Source organism: Lemur catta, chromosome 6 (genome assembly GCF_020740605.2).
Source record: "Lemur catta isolate mLemCat1 chromosome 6, mLemCat1.pri, whole genome shotgun sequence".
NCBI lineage: Eukaryota > Metazoa > Chordata > Mammalia > Primates > Lemuridae > Lemur > Lemur catta.
The window spans coordinates 60833144-60857258 of NC_059133.1; the positions used below are offsets into that span (position 1 = coordinate 60833144).

A 24115-nucleotide genomic window follows, 5' to 3' on the forward strand; every position below is an offset into this window, starting at 1 on the left:
TTTAAGATCTTGTTTTCATCTTTGATGTACAGCTTTGCACCATTGTTTCTAGGCATGGACTATTTTCATTTCTCAATGTTTATCACACATTGTGTTTCCTTTTATTTCGCAGCCATTACTTCTTTGTTGCCTCTCCTTTATTCTTTTCTGTATTTCAATTAGTATGTTAGACCTTGCTCTGATCACATTTCTTAGCCTATCACAGATTATATCTCCTTTTCTGTCTTCTAGAATCCAGGTAGTTTCCTCAAATTTGTCTTTTAGTTCATTCTTCTGGGCTGGACCAGCTGATTAATCATTTCTATGTAGTATTTGAAAATTCTGATACTTGAAGCTAGTGGGTTTCTAGATTTGTTTCTGCTGATTCTCTCTCAAGGCAGCTTATTTTTTTAGGTTTGGTAATGTTTGATTATTAGGTCATATTTGATTAATTTAATCTATGGAATTCTGAGGGTCTAAGTATTCTTTCCTGTAGAGGATTTGTATTTGCTTCCTCCTGAATCTGTGCTGGGACCACGTTAGCCCATTTAAGAGGCTTGGCTTAATACTGGAATCCCTCAGGTTCATTTCTCCTTAGAACCCCAGCATAATCCTAGGGCTTAGTCTTGGGATCTGAACACTATTACGGAGATTTGTACCCAGGACAATTCCAGCTTTTCCATTTGTTTGCTGTATACTTTTCACATTTCAGTTGACAATCTCTTTATTTTTGTTTTATTTTTATGTCGAATTTTAGAGTATCTTTTATTTGTTTATGAGTCAGCAATGCATACTTTTATATGAGTTTCTTACCTTACTGGCAAGAGTTTAAGTTAGTACAAATCCTAAGCAAGAGGATAATTTTGCAGTATCTGTTCATAGTAAATGTATACACATGTTGATCTAGCAATTCCAATTTTTGAAATTTGAATTGTAGCTATACTTTTAAAAATGTGCAATAGCCAAATTTTTCATTACCATATTGTCATAGTCAAAGGTTAAAAACAAGTGAATGTCCATCAGTAGATTAAAAAAAATAAACAGACCAGTGTACACAGTGTTCTAATATCTGTGTGTAGAAGGGAATATGGAAGACTATGTATTAAGATTTGTTTTTCTGTGCATTAAAAAATAATCTTTGGAAGAACAGAGTTGTTACTTGTTGCATTGGGTGGAACTGGATGGATGAGGGTAAATTTAAAAATGTTTTTAAATTTTTGAACCATGTGAATATTACTTATTTATAAATTAATGAAAAGTTTGTTTCACTCCCCCATAAAAAAATATAAGGAAGTAAGTGTTGTGACTATTGGGCTCAAGGAGTATGTTTGTTATATTTATCTAAGATCTAATTTGTTTTGTAGTGAGAGAGCCCTTTAGAATAAATATCTAGTTCACTGTCCTCCCAGAAACACAAGTCATTTGTTCTGGAGAACTTGAAAGCACATATGGCTGTTTTACTTCACAGGAGAAGAAAATAGAGATGATACTGCTACCACTGGTCTGTTGTACAGTGAAGCTGACAGATGTCCCATATGTCTTAATTGCCTGTTAGAGAAGGAAGTTGGTTTTCCAGAAAATTGTAATCATGTGTTCTGTATGACGTGTATTCTTAAATGGGCAGAGGTAAGTCTGAGAATAAGTATTAATCCCCATTAATACATTATTGTATTTTAATTCCCTAGCATGATTTCATTCCACCTACAGAGTTGATATTGCCTTTCATAAATTATTTCACAGTAATATATATTTTTCCTATCTTAGACAACTTTCCCTGTGTTATATTCAAATTCTGACAGTTACTGCCTTCTAATTTTCTTTTATTGTGCTTTTTTTATAATTAAAAAATTTTAAATGCATACTTTTAAAAAAGTTAATAACCTTATAGGAAGAACAGATCAAATTATTTTTTTCTGGTAGAAATGCAGTAATTCATCTTAAGTGTACTTGACCTTCTTAGGGTAGTATCTGTTTACTAGTAATAACATCTTCTTTTTGTTTTATTAACATATTTTTCAGAGAATTTTCACATAGGTTATTTGATTTCTTGTTTATATCAGCCTTGTGGAATAACCAGAGCAGATGGAATAGTCTTTCCATTTTACGGATGAGGAAACTTGGATTTTATGTTCTATAACTTGGCCAAGAACTTACAGCCTAAGAGACAGAAGTGAATTTAGCGCTCCATTTTCTAATTCCTGTTTTTAATTTTAGTATGAACTAATTTCTGAGTTAGAGATATTACTGAAGTTCTTCATAGGTTGTGAATGATTAAGAAAAAGGACATTTTGGACTTTAAATGTATTATGTTGACTCAATTTGGGCCACATATTTTGAAGTAAATATTAATCCATTATAAGCCCCATTATTATAAATTGTTAAATAAAAATTTATTGCTCTTCATATTAATCATGCTATATTTTCTGAGTTAGTATTTTGTCAGCATGTAAAAATTAGTAAAGGAGATCTGTCTCAAAAATATTTTTAAGTATTACTGCATTCAAATTATTTGATGTCTCTAAGCACATTAGAATTAATTGCATATTACATAATTAGGGTTTTCAAAGTTCCATGTTTTACATGTATTTTCATTAATAGTGTGGAAAGGAGAACTTAACTGTATATTTAATCTATGGCCAAGTTCTGAGAGAAGGGAAAAAAAGATTTGTTATACCACTTGAATTCACAGTAGTATATGTAAAAACTTTTAATTTAAATTAAAACCTAAACTGGTCTTTGACAAGAAGGGACACTTAAGCATAGGTAAAAACGTATTTGGGGGGGAAAGTACTTTGAGTTTTGCTGAGTTAATATGGTTGTTAAGTCTCTCTGTGTCTTTGTAATCATTAGTGATTAATGAAATAATGCATATTTTTCTCTGCTTCCCAACTAAAGATTTTATCTGTGTTGAATTTAGTGCACCTTGGTTGCATTGTGATTAAATTTTTTTAAAAGGAGATTTTGCTTTGGGTAGAGAAAGGAGTATTGCTGGATGGGTGGAAGGTTTAAATGTGGTTACTTTCCATAAGATTGTATTTGGTGACCACATAATTGCGAACTTCAGCAACTTAATCTGAGTATGTTTTTCTCTAAGAAAATTAGAATATATAGATATGATTCTCCATCCTCTCTTGTGGCTCCAAGTGCATCTTTCATACAACTATAAGCTTTACCCTAATGTACATGTTCTAGGTTTCTCTAGAGTATGTATCTAGAAGTGGAATTGCTAGATTTGTAGACTGCACATATTCAACTGTATTAGACAGTGATAAACTTAATATATATTTTTAACCCTTGTTGAATATTTTTAAGTAGAAAATTCTTGATAACATACATAGTGTTGCAGTCAACACCTCTCTTGCATGTGATAGTTTCCTTCTTTCGACATAAACATTTTGTTGAAGCCAGATTGCTTTTCAGAAGAAATTATTAATCTTCTGTACTGCTATCACAAATTGTGATTCTGGGTGGGATGGGGAGGAGTTGTTATATCATTTAAACAAAAGTAATTAACCTTCAAAGGGGAGAATAAACAGAGAACATTCTGAATTATTTCATTGTCTCTAATGCATATGTCATCAGTTAAATAAACCTTTAAGTTGAATAGTAACAAGAGGACAATCTACTAATAAATTGCTCGTTATAAATTATAAATGAAAGTTGGCTAGCAAAATCACTTAGGCTTTAAAGTAAATTTTCAATTTGAATCTTTTATAGCTGTGGTAAAAATTAGATGTATTTTGAAGTATATAAGTGCTTTGACAAATAGAATGAGATTTCAAATTCATGAGTGTTTTGGTTCTCTCTCTCTTTTTTTTTTTTTAAATCATCATTAGTGAAGATCTCCCCTCATTTTCCTCAATCTCCTTCTGTTTTAAAGAGAGGTATGCAGTTTACTTTAGATTTCAGGATTAGGAATAAGTGTCTATATTTGGTCTCCTAAGGGACCATGCCTCATATAAGCTAATGCTTTCTTAAACATTCTTTCATTTAATTCACTGTGTTAATGTTTATTTGATATGTAACACAAGGATTCTGAACTCTAGTAATTTTTTTTCAAATTCCTCATGGAGAAGTTAAAATAAGTTTTAAAAATTGGCCAATAGTTTAAAATTTTACTAATATTCACTTCTAATAGAATAGTAGAAATTAAAGTGAGATTTACAGTGGTTGGAAATCTACGTAATAAGAAAACAGCACAAAATGTATACAGGTTCATCTTTCTAGACTTCTGTGTCTTTCAGAAATTTTGCTGTGCTTTTTGAGATTTATACTCAAGGTTTACTGAAATATGATTCAGAATGGATGTTGAGCACTGGAAATGGACTAATTTATTTAAATTCTCCTGAATATTTTAGGCATTGAAGAAATTCTTACAAACTCTGGTTTGTAAGAAACCAGTGTTTAGAAAAGTTAAGGTATGTTGTAGTCTAGTGTATGTATTTATTTTGGACACGATCCTGAAATTTTTCATGCCCTTAAAATAGCTATATTTAAAATGAAGGTTAGTTTTAGTCTCTTCAGCTCTACAATTTTGTTCTGTGGCTATTTAAACAAAAGCTATGTAAAGACTTTAAAGTGATTAAGTAACTGAACTTTTGTAGTTTCTAGGTATGTCATAGAATCCATTTTACTTAGGGCAAAAGGATTCAGGGTAATAGAACATATAGTGGCCTACATGGCCCATAGCCTAATTGCCTGCCCTTAGGGACACTAGAACAAATTGAAATTAAGCATGTATGACTATGTTTAGTTTCAAGGAACTCATAGATGGTAAGCCTGTTGGTTTATATGTTAAAATGAGGGTGATGATGTAGAAATAGAATACTGAACATAGATAAAATAATTTGACACTTATGAAAGGTTGAAACTTTTGTTAATATAAACCATTAGTTTTAGAGCTGAGAATCTCAAACAAAAGAAGGCCGTTGAACTGATGAAATATGTATACAGTCAATATACTAAAGTTAATCAGCTGTTTAATTAGAAAGTTATTTATTTTACCCATACTGTGAGTGAAAGCAGAATCTACACTTATTGATAGTTTTTTTACTTACACAAATTTAACGTTGATTATCTGAGTTTGCACATTTTAAGTAATTAGAAAGGTGAAGGCTAGAGAAGTGTGACACAGACAGTAGTAGTAACAATTGATTATAATTATGATCTTCTACAAACAAGATACCTCCCCCACAGACACATACACATGCACACAGGTTAAGAAAATAGGATTTATGGTTTTGCACAGTTACCAAGAAGTGGTTAAAATTTTGGCCCTTAAATGGTTAATGTTTGAAGCATTTAAAAGTTCTACCTGTGTTTAAAGGGGCCAGCAATATATGTGGTTAGGATGTTCTTGATATCTAATGGGGTTTTTATCTTTTAAGGGAAAATATGCCCCTATCTTTTAAGTATTGTTTTTTAAAATGTGATTAGTTTTCCATTATAAGCAAATTATCCTCTCTCAACTTGGTCATTCATTTCATATCAAATGTTGACAGCTTCAGTTTGAGAGAGTAAGGTTAACAAAATCAGAACTGGACAGTTGGCAAAGGTGTGCTTTCTCTCATGAGACTAGATATGAAGAGTCTTACCAAGGTGACACAGTTTTTGAAGAAGTCGAATAGCAGTGTTCAGTGCAGACAGGTGAGGAGTATATTTTTGAATTAATAATACATACTGAAAAATCAAAGTATGAGTAGTTGACTTATATCTGTACTAGAGCTGTGTTTTATAAATAGGTGTTTCTTTATGAAATAAGTGGAAATTTCTATATCATTCTGGTAATTAGATTACTTTTCAGTAATATGATTCAGCAAAGCTTTGTTATCTAGGTTTTTTTTTCAGTTAGTTTTTCTCAAATTTTAATTTTTCTTTTAATTCCTGGACTAACCCAAACCTCTCTATTATGTACTTCTCTGTGAACAATAATATAAATATATTTGTGGAATACCACTGACATTATTCTTTTATAATTTATAAAATATTGTCAAATATGTTTTCTTATTTAGTTATTACACCTGTACAACAGATGATCAGGGCTCTCTATCTTCATCCTTAAAGTGGGTTTGAGAGATTGCTGGTTTTGACTCCTCCACAACTTGAACTTGTGTCTGATTTTTTCAGATCTACCACTGTTTTCACCCTGTGAATTAATCCTTTGGTAGAACAAAGAATATTTTTACATTGTGAATACACATTACCGAAAGCATATATATAAAGATTTTCATTTAATACTCTATTTACCAGTTTGGGTAAATTAACATGTATTTCTGTGTAGCCTAGTTTTAAGTATCAGAATATGTTAAATGATTTATACAGATAGTTTACTGAATTTTCTGTTTTTATACTAGAAAAAGAAAGTCTTAACTATTAAATGTCAGAAGAAATTTAGATTAAATGTAGTTGTACTCAACTCAATGTAATGTATCTGGGAGAACATGAAAGGATTTCCTTTGAGCAGTTACATGAAATGCATTCTTACTTGGTGTTAATTTTATCGCTGACAGCCATTTGACCTTTAGGAATATACTTCTGAAAGCTGGTATAAAGAATCACAGTTTCACTAATATGGATTGACAAGACTGTCTTGAAAGAACTGACTAAGTGTGATAGGGAACTTGTAGGCTGACTACAGGTGAGCACTTACTTTGGAGGTCCAGGTTAGGTGTCTTGGAACCATCAGTGAGAAAGGATAGGTCCTGGTGAATTGCTTTAAAATAAGCATCAGCCTCTAATGGTATGCATTCTTAAATCATCTTTATTAGATTTTGAACTGCAGTTTTATATAATATGCTCTATCTGTTAGGAGAGGTAGATGTTTTAGAAATTCCCATGAATAGGCAAACTTGCCTATTACAAGCATAGGTACTGGGGTTTAGTCTTTAAGCACTTACCTTTAACACTTGCTTCTCTCTCTCTAGGAGGGGCTATCTGTAGGCAGCCTATGTGATTGAGGATAGAGCAGCAGCAGGAAGCAAGAAATATTAGAAATCAAGAATCCTGAATTCCCAAATAAGGAAGGTTTCCTGTTCTTACATTTAAATATGGGTTTGTCTGAGCTGGGAATTTACAACGCTTCAGAATACTAGGGTATGTTTTACTGAAATCATTAGGAAGATTATTTTCTATAATAATTGCCTCCTTGACTGATATAAATAACCTTAGTGTAGAGCATTCACATTAAAAGGTATGCTCTGTTTTTTAATACACATTACACTGTAAAGCAGTGAGCAAATTTGGTTAATATTTTAGTTGTATCATATAGTCAAATGGTGTTATTAGACTACTTGATTATGAAACTAAATTAGATACTTTAAGAATTATTGGAAGTCATTAAAGTGAATATTGAAGGGTATTTTGTTGTATATAAGGAAAAAAATTTGGTATAATTATCTTTAAAATTCTTTTTTTAAAAACAATGAATATAATATTAAAATTTTTTTACATTAGTTTAAAATGTGAACTTTTAACACCTCACAGCTTAGAAATTTTATCAGTTATTCTAGTGATACAATCTCTACTTTGAAAATGAAAATTAAAATATCAGATTTTTCTGGATGGATTTCTGCTGGATAAAAGGGTGAGGTATCCTTGGGAATGCCTTAAAATTAGGCCAATCCACACCATTTTTAAAAACCTACTTGTAAAAATTTTTCTATTAAAGCTATTTGATCACATATGTAATTTAATGCTTTATTAATGAACTTTGGTATGTATTAAATTAGCCTTATAATGTTCTTACAGTATACATTAACAAAAAAATAAAGATCCACTTAATTTTTAAAATCTATTTTGATTTTTCATTGAATTCTTCCTTAATCACTCTTAATTTATTGAAGTACTGAAAGCTTAACTCAGGATAACTTAATTTCTTTTCTGTTTATTTCCCCTTTGAAATGCTTTGCTGAGCTTTCTGAGGTCAGAAATGGATAACATTGTTTCTTAGCCATAGCAAAGATAATTTACGTACCATAGATAGCTTGGTTTCTAACCTATGCTTTCCTTTACTGGGGAAGATAATGAACCAAAAAAAATTAACTTGTTTTCTGGTGTTAACTAAATTATCTTTAGGAAATTTAAGTATATACAGATTGTAATGATATATAGTAATTTTCTGACAACTACTTTTTTTTCCTCCTATTTTCTTTCTTTTTGTTTTTGTAATAGCAGTGGAACTCTCTCTTCAGATGAAATGTTAGCCAAATCCAAGACAGTTATGCTTAAGGAAAAAAAAAAAGTGAAAATCTTACTCAGAACCCTGTTATTTGAAACAAATCAAAATGGAATGGCTCGGGTTAAATGGTCAAATTGACAGTCATAAAGGAAAAAATGCCATTTAGCTGATGTCAACAGAGGAAATTTAATAAAGAAAAAGATTATATAACTTCAGTGTCTTTGAAAGATTTAATGAATCTGATAGAGTAAATTTCTTTAATATGTGGCTTCTTTGGATCTTAGTGTTGCAAATTGAAATATCTAAGCTAGATTAGTAAAATACTTTAATTTCCATATATTTCATGAAGTTACAAATTCTAAGAAAAATCATTAAAAATTCGTCTCTCTCACATATGTATATACATCATATTGCATTTGTCTTTTGTTAATTAACCAAGTTTTTTTGTTAGCGTAGTGAAGCTAGTTGGTGTTTACAGGACCTTACGTAATACTTAGTATATGGTACATATTCTTCTAAGAATTATTAACTCCCATTAATTCCCATAAAAACCTTTAGAGGTAAGTTCTTATTTTCACAAATGAGGTAACTGAGGCACAGAGAGACTATGTAACTTGCTCAGGTTTATGCATAAGACAAGATATGAAAGTAGACAGTAAATGCAGAGCCTCTACACATCTGTTAAAATAGTTTTTTAAAAAATATTGAAGGAAACAAATTTTCACTTACTTGCCTAAATTTACCTTTAAAATAGATACAAAAATACATTTTGAAACTTCGGTAAAAATAGGAAGCACTTGAAAGATTTTACTTTTAAATTATTCTTTTAAACTATAAATGTAGCATTAATATAATCTCTAAGAAATTTCATACAGTTACGTTAATGTGCTAAAAACAATCACATAGTTACAATGTTGAGTTCTTTGAACTAGAATTACTATTTGCAATGTATTATTAAAAAGATGTAGACTGCTTTGTTGCTACTTGTAGCAAAGCTTCTTAAGGTTAAGTTTCCTGTAGGGAAAGTAATAGCATCCTAAATCCATAGTACTTGAAAGTAAGCTGAATTGGCTTCTACCTGTCTGAACTGATTTAATATAGCAAATTCACATTTCCTAATTCAGATGTGGTAAAGCATTTTCTTATGAAAGCTGACTTATTTATAGGAAAAAAAAATCACTTTTTAATAGAGTGGTTTATATTTTGGCTGCTCTCAAAGTGATTCATGAGCTTTGTGAAAATGTGTTAAATGATCAGTGACCACACACAGTCCTTTCGACCTGTACTTGTATAAGCATATCTTGATGATGTGATAAAGCCCAGAAAGGCAAAGATCACAACATTTTCCACTAAGGAATAATATGGTTTATCTAGATTCCATCACACTATCTTTGGTCTTTTAGACTAGTGCTATTAAATTGTTAAAATTGTGTTTTACTTTTGTAACCATAAGTGTTAATAATATCACTTTTTGGTATTTTCTTCATAGGCTACAGTCTTCCCTCGTACCCTCGTAGAAAACATAACTCCATTATTAAGTTATTTAAATAATGTAAACCCATTCTTACAGCAATATTTAATAGTATTGTCAGAGAAACTCTTAATTATAGTTAATGTACAGGAATTTTGAAAGGACAGGAAATATATTTATATCAAAATAAATAACACTGATTTATAATCATAGAGTGAGGGACCAGTTTCCTCAATAAAGAACACCTACAAATTTGAAAAAGACTAGCCACCTAATTAAAAAGTTAGACAAAGATCATGAATAGCTTAAAGAAAAGGAACTTTGAATAGTCCTTAAAAATATGAAAATATGCTCAACCTTACTCATATAAAAGGAAATATAAACTAAAACTATTATGGCATACCATGCTGTTAAGAATGGAGCAGTTGTGAGTTACTCTTATGAACAGAACCAATCTAAGATATGTAATTAAGAGAAAAAACAGAATTCAGTTCAGCCTATGAATTAATTGTACTTTATATTATATTAAAATGATACATATACGTATATACATTGGTTATCTACAGAAGGATATTTAAGAAACTGCCTCTGGAGAGGTCTTCGAAGTAGCTGATGGGAGGGGTGGAGGAATACATTTTTTTCCCATATCTTTTAAATATTGCTGGCATGACTACCTATTTAGAATAACCTTTGGGAGAAAAATATTAAGTCATAGAATATTAAACTCTGTGAGGGACTTGTTCAAGACATTCCTTTTACAGTTGATTTAAAGTTGCCTTAGTTTAGCATAACAGCCAGCTTTATATCACAGAGCTGCTGATTTCAGCCTAGCTCATGTTTTGTTTTATCAGTAGTTCTCAACTGGGCAGCACTTCTTAATGGGATCTTAATGACAGATCCTGTCTCTTCTTCGTCATTGTATTCCAATTATCTAGCATTCAGGAGGTGTTAAGTAAATGTTTGAGTGAATGAAACAAATTTAAGGTATTTATTGCTCTGTGGCATGGTACAGGCTGAGAGTATTTCATCTTTATCTTTGAAAGAAGAAAAATATTTTTGTTTCCAGTTACAATGGAAAATTTCCAAGTGTATTTACTATAGTATAATTTCAATCTATTCTAAAGAAACATTTGTAAAGACATAATTTATTAATCATTTTTCAGACACTGGCTTCATGTCCTATTGACCGAAAACCATTTCAGGCAGTGTTTAAATTCAGTGCATTGGAAGGTTGTGTTAAGGTAAGTCTTAGATTTCATTTTGAAGTGTGAACTATATAAAGTTAATTGAGGCTATTGTGCATTGATAAATTTCCAGTTCGTATATATTTGAAAGTTGTTCTACTTTAGGTTTAATATGTGATACTATGCCTTCTCAGCATGACAAAGTCAGCCCTTTCAATGGGGATACTGAAATACTGAAGCTTTTTACCTTTGTCCCCTAAAGAGGGCATACCCATAGTGGTCACCTTGTAATATTCCACAAAATATATTAGAACTCTCTGTTGCTTTAAAAGAAATTTCACACTGAGTCTTAATTACAGAATACTTTTTTAGACTATTTAAGCATGAGGACTCTGTATTTCAAAAACATTTTTTAATTGGATAGCACTTCAAATACATTTTTTCGACTGAAAAAAGATTTGAAATGGACTATTAGATTCAAACGGCGTTGGCCCACTTAAATCCAAAATACCTAAAAACTATGTTTTCATGGAAAACATTATAATTTTGAGATTAGTCAATAAAAGTAAATATAAAATGATATTTTTGTTCTTAAATGCTGGTTACATCATTAATGTTACTGTCTCTGTAAGTAGGAAAAGGGATGGAAGCAATGTACAACTCTTTAAGCATTAGTTCTTATCAGTGTAGGTATTTATAATTTGTTTTGATATATTTTTAAGCAGCTGAGTTTTGATGCAAGGTATAAACAAACCTGCAATTCAGATAAAGTGATATATGTAAAAAATTATATGCTTGTTGTGATTGTGTAACTCTATTGCCATCAAGGCAAATTAATATACATCTTGGAGAAAAGATGTAACATTATATAAATGTAATATAATAAAAATTAAAGTGTGGCTTCTCTGGAAGACATACTCTCTGCTTTTCCAAACTGTATATGTATGTGCAATTGGATGAACTGGCTTCCAAAGATACTTTTCTGTGAAATTTTGTTCTGTTGCTTAGAATGTATGTTTATTTGATAGAGGTTGTATTGTGTTTAAATTAAAAATTTGGTACCCTGCTAATCTAATTTTGTCTAACTTAAAAGAGATTTCTTGTCATTTGAGATATTTTCCACATTCTCCTAATGGCTTCCTTTGACCTTAGCTGCTTTTGAATCTTCACAGTATTGCCTTTTTCTCTTTGCAATGAAACTTCTTGAATAAGGCTTTTACCTTTTCTCAATTCTTACTTTTCACCTCCCACAGAGTTCATCTTATTTTGCTGAGACTGTTCTCACTAGAGTCTAGACTTATCTGCTTACTTCCAAATCCTATGGTTTGTTTTCTGCTTGTAATGTTGTTGACTACCATTTACTTCCTTTTGGCTTCTAGGACAGCCTTCACTTGTGGGGAAGGGAGGGGCAAGAGAGAGAGAGAGAGTGTATGTGTGTGTTTTACTTGTCTGACCTTTCACAATCTTCTTTATCTCCTTACCCTTCTGTTCCTTTTCTTAATTACTAGGGCTCGTCATAGGGTCTTCATTTCAATTCTCTGGGTATACTTTCTCCCTAAATCTTCTCAACTGTTCAGTAGCTTTAAGTACTACCTATATTTGGATGACCTCTAAAATTCTGTCACTAGTCTGGATCTCTTTACTGAGAACCAGACCAATATTTACAATCACTTGTACATCTCTATCTAGAATACCAAAGGAATCTAAACAGTTGACAAATCCTGAACTCATCTCTTTCTCTACCCCATTCCCCAGCCCTAATTGTTAATGGAATTACAACCCTAACTGATTCATTCTCCATACCACTGCCGAAGTTATCCTCCTAGAAAAACAAATATGATCATCTGATACACTTGCTTTAAAAATTCCGTTTACTTTCTGATGCCTATAGAATTATTTTCTTGTTCAAGGACCTTTATAGTCTGGTCCTGAGACATTTGATCAACTTCATATGTGGTTACTCTTTTTTTTCCCCGTCTGCTTTGACTTCTTGCTGTTCCTTATAACTCTGTTTTCTTTCTTCCATCTAGAATATTTTTTTCTTAAACAAATTACTACCCATTCTTTAATACCAACTCACAAATCATCTACTTATTAAAGTCTTTTATGACATCCTCAGAAAGTTAATTTTTTAGTCTTAACATATATATACAAATCTGCATTCATATCCCCGTTATGAGCACTTAATCTATTTATGTGACAACCTGTCACTATTTTGTTTCCCCAGAACTTAGCACACTTGCTAAGCTTATGGTTTAGCATGCTTGAATGAATAAGCATATGTATTTGGACTATATTTTCCATTGAGACAGTATTGTTTTTGTAATTTTTTTATCATTTCAAGGAAGAATTGAAAAGTTATTTGTGATATTGGATTAGTGCTCTAAATAGGTGATACTATTTTTCTCACAGGTTCAAGTAAAAAGACAGTTGAGAGAGGCAAAGGACAAGAAAAATGAAAGCTCTTTTAAGAAACAACTCTCCTGTCATGAAAATTGTAAAAGCTGTATAAGGTTAGTGATTAACTTTAGAAATAGAGTCCAAATGAGGGGAACCAGAAATTAACTGTTACAAAAAGGATACTCTTTAAAAAAAATGAAGTGGGGTTTAAATGTATTTAATTACTTCTTTGAGAGCACACACTTGATCATTTAAAAAAGGACCAGCTGAAATCTGAGAATATAATTTGAACTCTATCTTTGGTAAAAAATTAGGTCTTTTTTTTCCCAGTTTTTTTCCTAATCTGTTTTGGACCAAAACTTTTATAAAATAAAAATGTTATAGCAGTGTAAAATTTCTATTAAAATTTCTGAATGCTCACCCTCATTTTTGTACTTATCACAAACCAATAATAAACATTTCATAGATAAGCATTGGTGTTCACACCACAGAGTAGCACTAATCTAGTTATTTATGGACAAAAAGTAGAAAGTAACTAAAGATATAGCCCAACATTCTCCATTAGACAGTTGTAACTTAAACTACTTATCTCTCCCATTTTGCTTTTTTGCGTTGTAGTAGACACTTGCTGTCTACTATAACAAGTGTTTATATTTAACATTTTTTTTAACATATCAACTGTTGGATATTTACAGGATATCCTTTTTTGGAGTCTTTTGGATGTTTTTAGCAGTCCTGTCATTCAGCCTTCTGTTTATTGCAAATGCCTGGTTTCTCCAGCATGTAGACAAGATCCATTCAATTTTGCCTCTCTCTTCTAAAACAATAAAACCCCAACACCCTTTTCTTTCGCATACTTTCTACTAGTTCCAAATAAGGGATTGTAAGTGGTATTTAGTTTCTTGATAGTGACCTCCATTTTAATTCACTGAAGTGGAGAATAGCAACTGAGTGGGAATTAGCAACTAGTCATGCTTTCTTTGCTAGAATTTCCTAATAGCTCTTTAGAAAAAAGTAATATCTACTTACCTGTATTCTACATGGCTCAGTAGCCAGTCATGATCAGCCAATAAGATTATATTAGTCTTTTAGAGACAGGGTCTCACTCTGTTGCCCAGACTTGAGTGCAGTGGGGTGATCATAGCTCACTGCAGCCTCGAATCCTGGGCTTAAGTGATCCTCTCACCTCAGCTTCCCAAGTAAGCTGGGACTTCTGGTGTGTGCTGTCTCGCCCCAATGATTTTTTAATTTTTTTAGAGATGGCGTCTTGTTATGTTGCCCAGGCTGGTCTTGAACTCCTGGCCTCAAGCAATCCTCCCACCTTGGCCTCCCAAAGCTCTGGGATCATAGGTGGGAGCCACCATGCCCAGTCAAGATTATTTTTTAAAGACAGAAGATACTACTCAATATATGTTAGAATCTAGTTTGACATTCTAATATTTCATAGGAGTCTGTGAGAATATTACAGCATTTACATGATTTTCAGGATAGTTAATAAAATTGTTACATAATAGATTTCATTTTGATGGACAGTGAATTGAAAATAAGCAAAATGACAGGTTTCTCTTAATTATTTCACCTCTTTATTGATGTTTACAGGAAAAAAGTCATCATAAGAGAAGATCTATTAAGTGCGAAATTTAATGACTTAAAGATGACACATAGTAAGTGACTTTTTGCTTGTGTGTTCTACCTTGTTTGTTAATTTAATGGTTGTGCCAGAGTTCTCATTAGTAACATTTTGGTTTGGAAAATAATCGTCTTTGGAGCTCTGTATATTGTGTGGAAAGTACTACATGAATTTTGTTTTCATGAAATCATTTATAATGTTCCCTGCCCTTCCTTTTGCTCAGCTCGGAGAGAGAGGAGAGTGATTGAGTGAGTGAGTGAGTGTGTGTATGTGTGTGTGTTTATGTGTGTGTTGGGAGAAAAAAGAGTTTCACACAAAGTTGGTGTTTAGCAACCTACATTGCAGTCTTACTTCATTCATTAGTGCAGAAGTCCTTAGGGGAGATGAGATAAAATACCTGGTGGCCAATAACTGTAAGCAGCAGGAGAGAAGTCTGTGACAGCAAGAAACTAGTTCACAACTCCCACAGGCAGTTATGGTTTGGCCTCTGTCCACACTTCTAATTTGAAACTTTAGAAATAAAGCACCTCCAGCATAGTTATCTATGTGAGCAGTTAAATTTTCCTGTCTATTCTTGTCTGGTACATGATTTTCTTAATACAGGAAGATTTTGCAGCAAGGCCTGAATAAAATGGCACCATTCATAGTGCTTTCTAACTCTTTCTTTGGGTTCAGGCTGTTAATTCTGTTCCAGAGAACACCTTACTGTGATCTGTTTGTGATCAAGAGGTGGATATTTATTTTCCAGGCTAGGTTACAGAGAATTTCTGCATGCATGTGTGTGTGTGTGTGTGTGTGTGTGTGTGTGTGTGTGTGTATCTATATCTATATGTTACTTTTAGTGAGTTATGAAGGAATTAATAAATTCATTATTTTAATAAGTAAATAACTTCATTTTTATACATTTTGAATACACAGTTTGACTATTTTTTGTTTTTGTTTTTCTGATTGGAATTAATATCTCAGGTTATATTTACAGATTAACAAATGTTCTCAGTTTGATAATTTACAATTAAAGTGAGATTGCATTAAAAGTTGTTTTTTTTTTAATCCCTGGAATTTAGTAGTTAGAAAAGCATTTTTCTTTTATTAAAGAACTTTAGATGTGAAAACAGTCTTTGTTTTTTATGTCATTGCTATAGGTTAGCATCCTTTTTTTATGGATAGTCTTTGCTTGCCAACTCTAGGATCTGATATAAAATTTACTGCTGAGGAAGATTAAATGATGTTACAGATTTTCTCTAGATGATTTGGCCCACTCCCACCGTGCAAATCTTAGTTTTAAGACCACTGCTTCAGTATAGTGGAGGTCATTTATAAGAATCTGTGAATCACTCTGACTTAAGATTTTGTTTTACTATTTCAAATGTGAAATTTTAAACAATTTTTTTTGAGACAGAATCTCGCTATATTATTAAACAGATTTTTTAATGAACATCCTAAGCCAATTCAAGATTAGATAGCTAATTTAAAATTATAATTGTTTTTAAAAAAACCATTTCTACCAGAAGGTTAACATTGTCCAACTCCTGTAATTTAATGTCATGTTTACTTAAGATACCTGAAGTCATTTGTTTGGTTTAGGATAAGCAGAAATATTCATTATACTTTATGAGCAGACAATACAAAAGTGCTGATGCCTACATTAGTTATGAGCACGTCTTAACTGAACCAATCTGTACTGATTTGAAGGGAACTGGGCACAATATCACCCTTGTTAATGGGAGATATGTTCCAAGACCCCCAGTGGATGCCTGAAACCAGAAATAGTACTAAACTCTATCTCTGTTATGTTTTTTCCTATACATACATACCTATGGTAATGTTTAATTTATAAATTAGGTGCAGTAAGAGGTTAATAATAAAATAGAACAGTTGTAATAGTATATTGTAATAAAAGTTATATGGATGGGGTTTCTCTTTCACAATATTTTACAATACTTTACTCACCCTTCTTACGATGAAGGGGGGATAATATAAGATTTCTTCATGCTACTCAGAACAGTGTGCGATTTAAAACTCATGAATTGTTTATTTCTGGAATTTTTCATTTAGTATTTTCAGACCACTGTTGACCATGGGTAACTACAACTGCAGAAGGTGAAAATGTAGATAAGGGGGGACTACTGTATTTATTGATTATCCATTTAGTTACTTTTTCTATGATGTTGCTTTTTACTTGGGGATTTTAATAAGTCTAACATGGACAGTTTTTATTTCTGTATTGAAATAGATTATTTACCTGATTAAATAACTAGGTATCATGTTTAATCAAAATTTTCAGGCTTAAATTCTATTAATAGACTCATGGTCAACATATACTTTAGAAGATGTTTATAGTTGGAGAGGCAAAAGGGAACTGAGATCACTCATTCAGTCAGTCAGTACTTACTGCGCCAAGCACAGTTCTAGACTCTTAAGGGTATAGTATCTTTTTGTGGACAATAAAAATATAAATATATAAGACAAGTGGTGATATGCTTTAGATGCTTCAAAGAATAAAGCAGAGTAAAGGGCTAAAGGGTAATGACATTGTGGAGGTGATATTTTATCTAAAGGGTCAGGGAAAGCCTCTTGGCTAAAGATACATTTGAGCAGTGATCTTAAAGAAGTAAGGAATTAAGCCATGAAGGTGTCTCAGGGAAGAGTGTTCTAGGCATGGGAAGATTGTCTTAGGCAAGGGAACAGCAAGTATAAAAGCCCTGAGACAGGAGTATTCTTGGTGTGTATAAGGAATAGCAAGGAGTTTAGTGTGGCTAGAATCTAGAATGATTGAGTTAGATTGATGGAGGAGGAGGAGGAAGAATGAAACACGGGGAAGTAGGTCATTTAAGGCCATGTGTGGTGGGAAGTATTTTCAGGGGTAACATGATGCATTTTTAAAAGACTACTCTTGCTATTAAGGGAAGAAAATCATAGGAGGGTAAGAGTAGAAGCCAAGATTGACTAGTTGAGTTGTTTTTTTTTTTTTTTTTTTTTTTTTTTTTTTAGGGTGGCTTTTTTCTAGGCCACAAATTATGCTGGCTTGGGCCAAGGAGGTATTAGTGAAGGTGATGAAAAGTGGTTCAATTCTGTATCTGCAGTTGACCTTTAAACATTGCAGAGGTTAGGGGTGCTGACTTCTGTGCAGTCGGAAATCAGTGTATTTTAACTTTTCACTCTCCAAAAATTTGACTACTAAAGCCTTCTGTTGATGGGAATCCTTACAGATAACATAAACAGTCAATTAACGCATAATTTGTATATTGTATGTATTGTATACTATATTCTCACAGTAATGTAAGCTAGAGAAAAGAAAATGTCATTACAAGATCCTAAGAGAAAAGATATTTTCTCTTTGTTGAGTAGGAGTGGATCATTATAAAGATCTTTATCCTTGTTTTCTTCATGTTGAGTTGGTTGAGGAAGAGGAGGGGTTGGTCTTGCTGTTTCAAGAGTGGCAGAGGTGGGAGAAGTGGAGGATGTGGAAGGAGAGGCAGGCACATTTGGTGTAACTTACATTGAAAAAATGCAGTTAAAGTGGACCTATGCAGTTCAAACCCATGTTGTTCGAGCATCAACTGTATAATATTTCAAAGGTGAAACTAACAGGATTCCTGATGGGTTGGATGTAGGGTACAAGAAAGACAGAAATCAAGATTGACTCCAAGGTCTTGACCTGAGCAACTGGTAAAATGGGAGCTGTCAATTGCTGAGAATGGGGAAGGCTGGTAGGACAACATTTGGGAGGATATGATCAAGAATTCTCTTTTGGGAGTGTGGAATGGTGGCTGCTGCAGGGAGGAAAGGGACACAGGGAGCTATTTGTCAAGGGGTACAAAGGTTCAGTTACACAAGATGATTAAATTCTGGAGACCTAAGATAGAGCAATGTGAATATGGTTAATAATACTGTATTGTATACTAGAAATTTGCTAAAAGGATAAATCTTAAGTGTTCTTACTACACACACAAAAAAGGAAACCAGTAACTGTGAGGTGATGGATATGTTAATTAGTTTGATTGTGGTGATTATTTTCACAGTGTATACATGTGTTAGAACATTAAGTAGTACAGCTTAAATATATACAATTTTTGTCAATTATACCTCAGTAAAGATGGGGGAAATTCTTTTTTGGATATGTAAAATGTCTGCTCTACAACCTAAGTAGAGATGCTTTGAAGCAATATGGATGGTTGTATTGGTCTAAACAGAGGTTATTAATATTAACATAAATAAGATCTGTTCCATATTCAGGTTATTTTAGTGGTGATCAGTTTATATTGAGAAATGTTTATTTGTGCCTGACTCCTAAGTTAAGTAGACAGTTTCTCCCAGTTGTTATTTCTTTCCTCTTGATTTAGGCAAAAATGTTTAAGATCATTATGATCAGAAATAAGACCAAAAAGGAAGATTAAGATCATAGAGTTTTGACTGACAAAGCTAAACTTTCTGTGTATTATATCATAAGGAGTAATGCTTTGCAAATGGACACCATTAAAAGTCTTTTTCATTGGGATACAATGTGGTGAAACCATTTTAGAAAAACGAACCCAGTAAAGGTATTCCTAAAGGATAGGGGAGCCAAGTAACCTGTTAGAAGTCTGGAAAGCTGTCAAAAGCAAAAGTTAATACGCTAACTCTGTCATCTGAGGTTATGTTGCTTTTTGTCTTCATAACTTATTTAATATGTCTCTTACTTGGTCAATACTCAGGAGCTTTTTTTTTTTTTTTTTAAACATTTTAGCATCTCTGAAATGAGATTCTGTGTTATTTGTCCTGTATGACAACAAGCACCAGCATAGTTGCCACTGCCTACAAATGTGTGAGGATACAAAATGCTGTCATTAAATTTGGAGAATGGATAGTAGAAGCTTAGAAGAAAATCTTTAGATAATTGTGGCATTCTTGTAACCCCTGGGTCCCTAATTGAGAGAGAGGGTGTTGGGCGAATGCCAGTGTGTGCCCACATTCTGCAAAGAGTCAAAGTTGGTGAATTCTGCATATTTAATTGTAGAGCTGGTTTAAGTCTAGCATCAATGATTTAGTAATAGTTCCTCTATGAATTTTCTGAAGAAATCACCACTGTTTTTGATAGCACAGAGGATGAAACTGTGTGAAAAAACAGACATAGACAAACTTAAGAGTTGAAAAGTAATTTGAAAAAGTTGGATTCTACTTACATGTAAAGAAGTTTTAGGAATACTTAACCAATTTATTTTGTGTATGTATTCATTTTTCTTTCTTTCTTCCTTTCTTTCCTTCCTTCCTTCCTTCCTTCCTTCCTTCCTTCCTTCCTTCCTTCCTTCCTTCCTTCCTTCCTCCCTTCCTCCCTCCCTCCCTTCCTTCCTTCCTTCCTTCCTTCCTTCCTTCCGTCCTTGAGACAGTGTCGCTTTGTTGCCCTGGCTAGAGTGAATGCCCTGGCATCAGCCTAGCTCACAGCAACCTCAAACTCCTGGACTCAAGCGATCCTCCTGCCTCAGCCTCCCGAGTAGCTGGGACTACAGGCATACGCCACCATGCCCAGCTAATTTTTTCTATATATATTTTAGTTGGCCAGATAATTTCTTTCTATTTTTAGTAGAGACAGGGTCTCGCTCTTGGCTCAGGCTGGTCTCAAACTCCTGACCTCGAGCGATCCACCTGCCTCGGCCTCCCAGAGTGCTAGGATTACAGGTGTGAGCCACTGCGCCCGGCCTCATTTTTATTTCTGATTTGATTTAAAAACAGAAAAAACTATACCTAGGTCTATATTAGTTTCCTAGAGCTGGCGTAACAAATGACCACAACATGGTGGCTTGAAACAATAGAAATTTATTCTCTCACTGTACTGGAGGCTAGAAGTCTGAAGGCAAGGTGTTGGCAGGTCTGTGCTTCCTTCTGAAGGCTGTAGGAAAGAGTCCTTCCTTGCTTCTTCCTAACTTCTGGTGGCTCCCAACAATCCTTTGCATTCCTTGTTTATCTCTTCAGTCTCTGCCTCCATCTTCACAGGACCTTCTTTTCTGTCTCTTACAAGGATCCTCTTACTAGATTTAGGGCCCATCTTAAGCCAGTATGATCTCATTAATCCTTATCTTAATTGAATTGCAAAAACCCCATTTTTATTTTATTTTTTAAAAAAATATACGTTTGCACAGAACGACAAATGGACCCCTCTGTTGTAGCAAAAGGGGCAAGACACCATTTTTAAATAAGGCCATATTTGGAGGCTTATGGTGGACATGAATTTGGGGGGGATATTGTTCAACCCCACTACAAGCTCTAAAAGAGCTCTTTCAATAGTTATATGAAAAAATTCTAAGTGATAATAAAATACTGTGACCTACCCCTGGTGCCCAGATTGTTTTCTCTAAATACCATTTCCCAGTAAAAGAACCAGGCTCCTTGGAAAAAAGAGCTGATTTAGATCTGAGGTAGTAATTAAATAGGATGTGCCTAGAACATTTTTTCTAACAGAAAGTAAGGACACTATCAAAGACTACTAGGATTGTAATGAGAAGACTTGGGAAGCGATTGGGCTCTTCGTAACTGAAAATGGGACAATTTGAGCATCAGGAAGGATAATAAGAACTATAATTATTGAAACCCATTAAATATGTTTGAATCCATGAATTCATTATACTTTATAAGTATAAATAAATAATTGGTCTCTTTTGGAGGAGCCAGGAAATTTGTTTGAAAACTGGTAAATGAAAGGTAAAATCAAGCATCTACCTTGCGTTTCCTAAACTATAGGATAACTTTAGGATAATGGAACAGGTGATAGAGGGAAGTTTTGTTTTTTAGAAGTAGTTCAGGAAATAATTGAAGAAAGAATTATAGAATTTGAATGTCGGCATTATGTAAACTCTAATGAGTTAATGGATCTAGGCAGTGATTAGCAATGGCCACTAGCGAAGTAAAAAGAGAGACAACCAGACATTAAACAGTTACATTAATGGAAATAAATAACACCACATATGTGTCTGTCCCTCCTCATCCCCCCAAACCTGTGCTTAAGAGATTTAACTACTAATTTAGAGGATATAAAGGAACAGAGATGCATGTTAAATGACAACAAGGGATGCAATCAGCAAAATTCAGACCATAAAACAAACGACCTAATGTCTTCAGTCAGCAAATTCCAAAGAGTTCAAAAAGTGGAGAAAGGGAACCTGTAGATTAAAAGAAATAAACATTCAGCCACACACGTTGTATGGATTATATTTGGGTTTTATTCTAACACATTGTGAAAGGAAAGTAAAAAAATATAACTTTGTGAGATAGGTGTGGGAAATTGAACATTGGCTAGGTATTTGATATTAAGGAATTATTGGTTTTGGGTTTTTTGTTTTTACTTGTGATAATGGTGTTAAGGATAAATTTTCCCCAAAGAGTACTTATCTTTTAGGGTGAGTTATGTATTGAAATCTTTATTCGTGAAATGATACCATGTCTAGGATTTGTTTTAAAATGATCTTGAGGAGGTAATAGATAATTTTCAAATTGGTCATGAATTAATTAATAATTGTGGAGGTTGACATATGGGTATATGGGTTTTCATTATAATATCCTCTCTACTTTTGTATTTGTTTGAAATTTTCTGTAATTAAAGTACTATGAGAATTTAATTGGCCATTTTCTACCCATAGTGGTACATAAATAATTCTAGGTCTTAGAGTTAATTTCAGTGAAATATAGGATGTTGTCTTGTTTTTGTGTTTTTTTTCTTAGTAAGATTTTAAGTTTTTTTGAGGGTGGTGATTACATTTTCTATATAATATAACATTTCCCAGTATATTATACAATGTGGTAATAGCCCTTGGCCACAGCTACCTGATAACAACGTAACTAAATCTATAGCTGTAACAAACAGAAAACTGAGACTCAGTAAACTAAAGTGGTAAAAAACATGTATGATAGCATCAATTTCAGGAAAGTAGTTTTCTCTAGTGTTGGAAGGAGACTGGAAGATAATGGGGAGGGGATGATAGGCTTTAGTTGCATCTGGAATGTAAGCAATGTAAAGCAGAAATGGCTAAATGTTAATAATATTCGTTAAATCTGCTCTATAGGTATCATTTTTTATACTTCATAGAATGTTCAAAATCATTCATAATTATAAACTTTAAAATTTTTACAGGCTAAGTATCTTATCCAAGATCATATTGATAATTGGAGTCACCAGAATTTGATCGAGTCTTCTGACTCCATATCCAACACTGCTTTCCACTACAGAAAAATATTAAACCATGATAATGTTACCCACCATAAGCCTCTCATGTTATGGCTGTCTATAACTTTTATAATTTAAATTATTGCCTTATTCTGATGGGTCTTCTGGATCATAAGATATACTTTTGAGCTCAAAAATAATTTTTAATGTAAAATTAACTCTCTTATCATTTTGACAGCATGATGTCTGCTCCCTACTATCAATTAACTATGATTATTTTTCCTGACCTTTCAGAAATGTGATATAAATGTCAAGGTTTTTGTCAGTCTAAAGTTCATAAATCATGGCCATAAGAACAGAAGTTTTAGGAGTTTTAACCTTTAATTTTCACATTTCTTATGAGGTTTATTAGATAGTATTTATTAACAAATTGCCTCATTAGAAGACTCTAAGAGAACCTATAAATGTTACTTGAGATTATCTCAAAGTTTAGGGGCAACAGAGAAACAAGTTTAGAACTTTAAATGTTGACATTTGATGACTGAGCAAAGGACTAAGAGACAAAGTTAAGGTGAAATTAGAGTTAGTGGGAGATTGTGCAAATTGAGTACATCTTTATTTGCCCAGTTACACTGAATAGAAACCGTGGTACATCCTAATGATAATTTAAATTTATTTTTGCAAAAGAACTACTTGAGAAAATGTTATATATCTGGGATTGCTTGGGTATATTTTAGAAGCAACTCTGATTAGCGTCTTTAATTTCTTAAAGTTTTTTGAAGCAGGATGGGGCTATTTTTTAAACATAGGTTTGTGACTTTCTACCTGAAGTTATTTGTTATATACTGTTCAAACTAATGAACAGAGCTTATGAATTTGTGAAATTCTTATATCTTGACTGGAAATTATTAGTATAGCCTATAAAAATCATATAACACTAGTTAAAACTTTAGTAGGCCTGATAGACCATTTGAGTTTTGTACCTGTGTTTTCCATTAAAACAACTGTGACTCTGGTAAGATTACATAAACTATTTAATTTAGTTTCCTCGTATAATGAATATGCTATTTCAAAATACGGAGGTATTTTGAAAGGTTAGACAGCAAACCTATTAGCAAATTTGTTGAAAAGTGTCACTTTC

At 32.8% G+C, this 24115-nt stretch overlaps 1 protein-coding gene across 1 annotated transcript in view; it reads left to right on the forward strand.

Moving 5' to 3' along the window:
- The window catches only part of SCAF11 (SR-related CTD associated factor 11), a 68025-nt gene that overhangs the window by 25508 nt on the left and 18402 nt on the right, over positions 1-24115 (forward strand). The window contains exons 3-6 of the mRNA XM_045553969.1: positions 1448-1605; positions 10790-10867; positions 13223-13323; positions 14810-14874. Coding sequence (XP_045409925.1) covers positions 1448-1605; positions 10790-10867; positions 13223-13323; positions 14810-14874 — 402 coding nt within the window. The remainder of the gene's footprint in view (positions 1-1447; positions 1606-10789; positions 10868-13222; positions 13324-14809; positions 14875-24115) is intronic.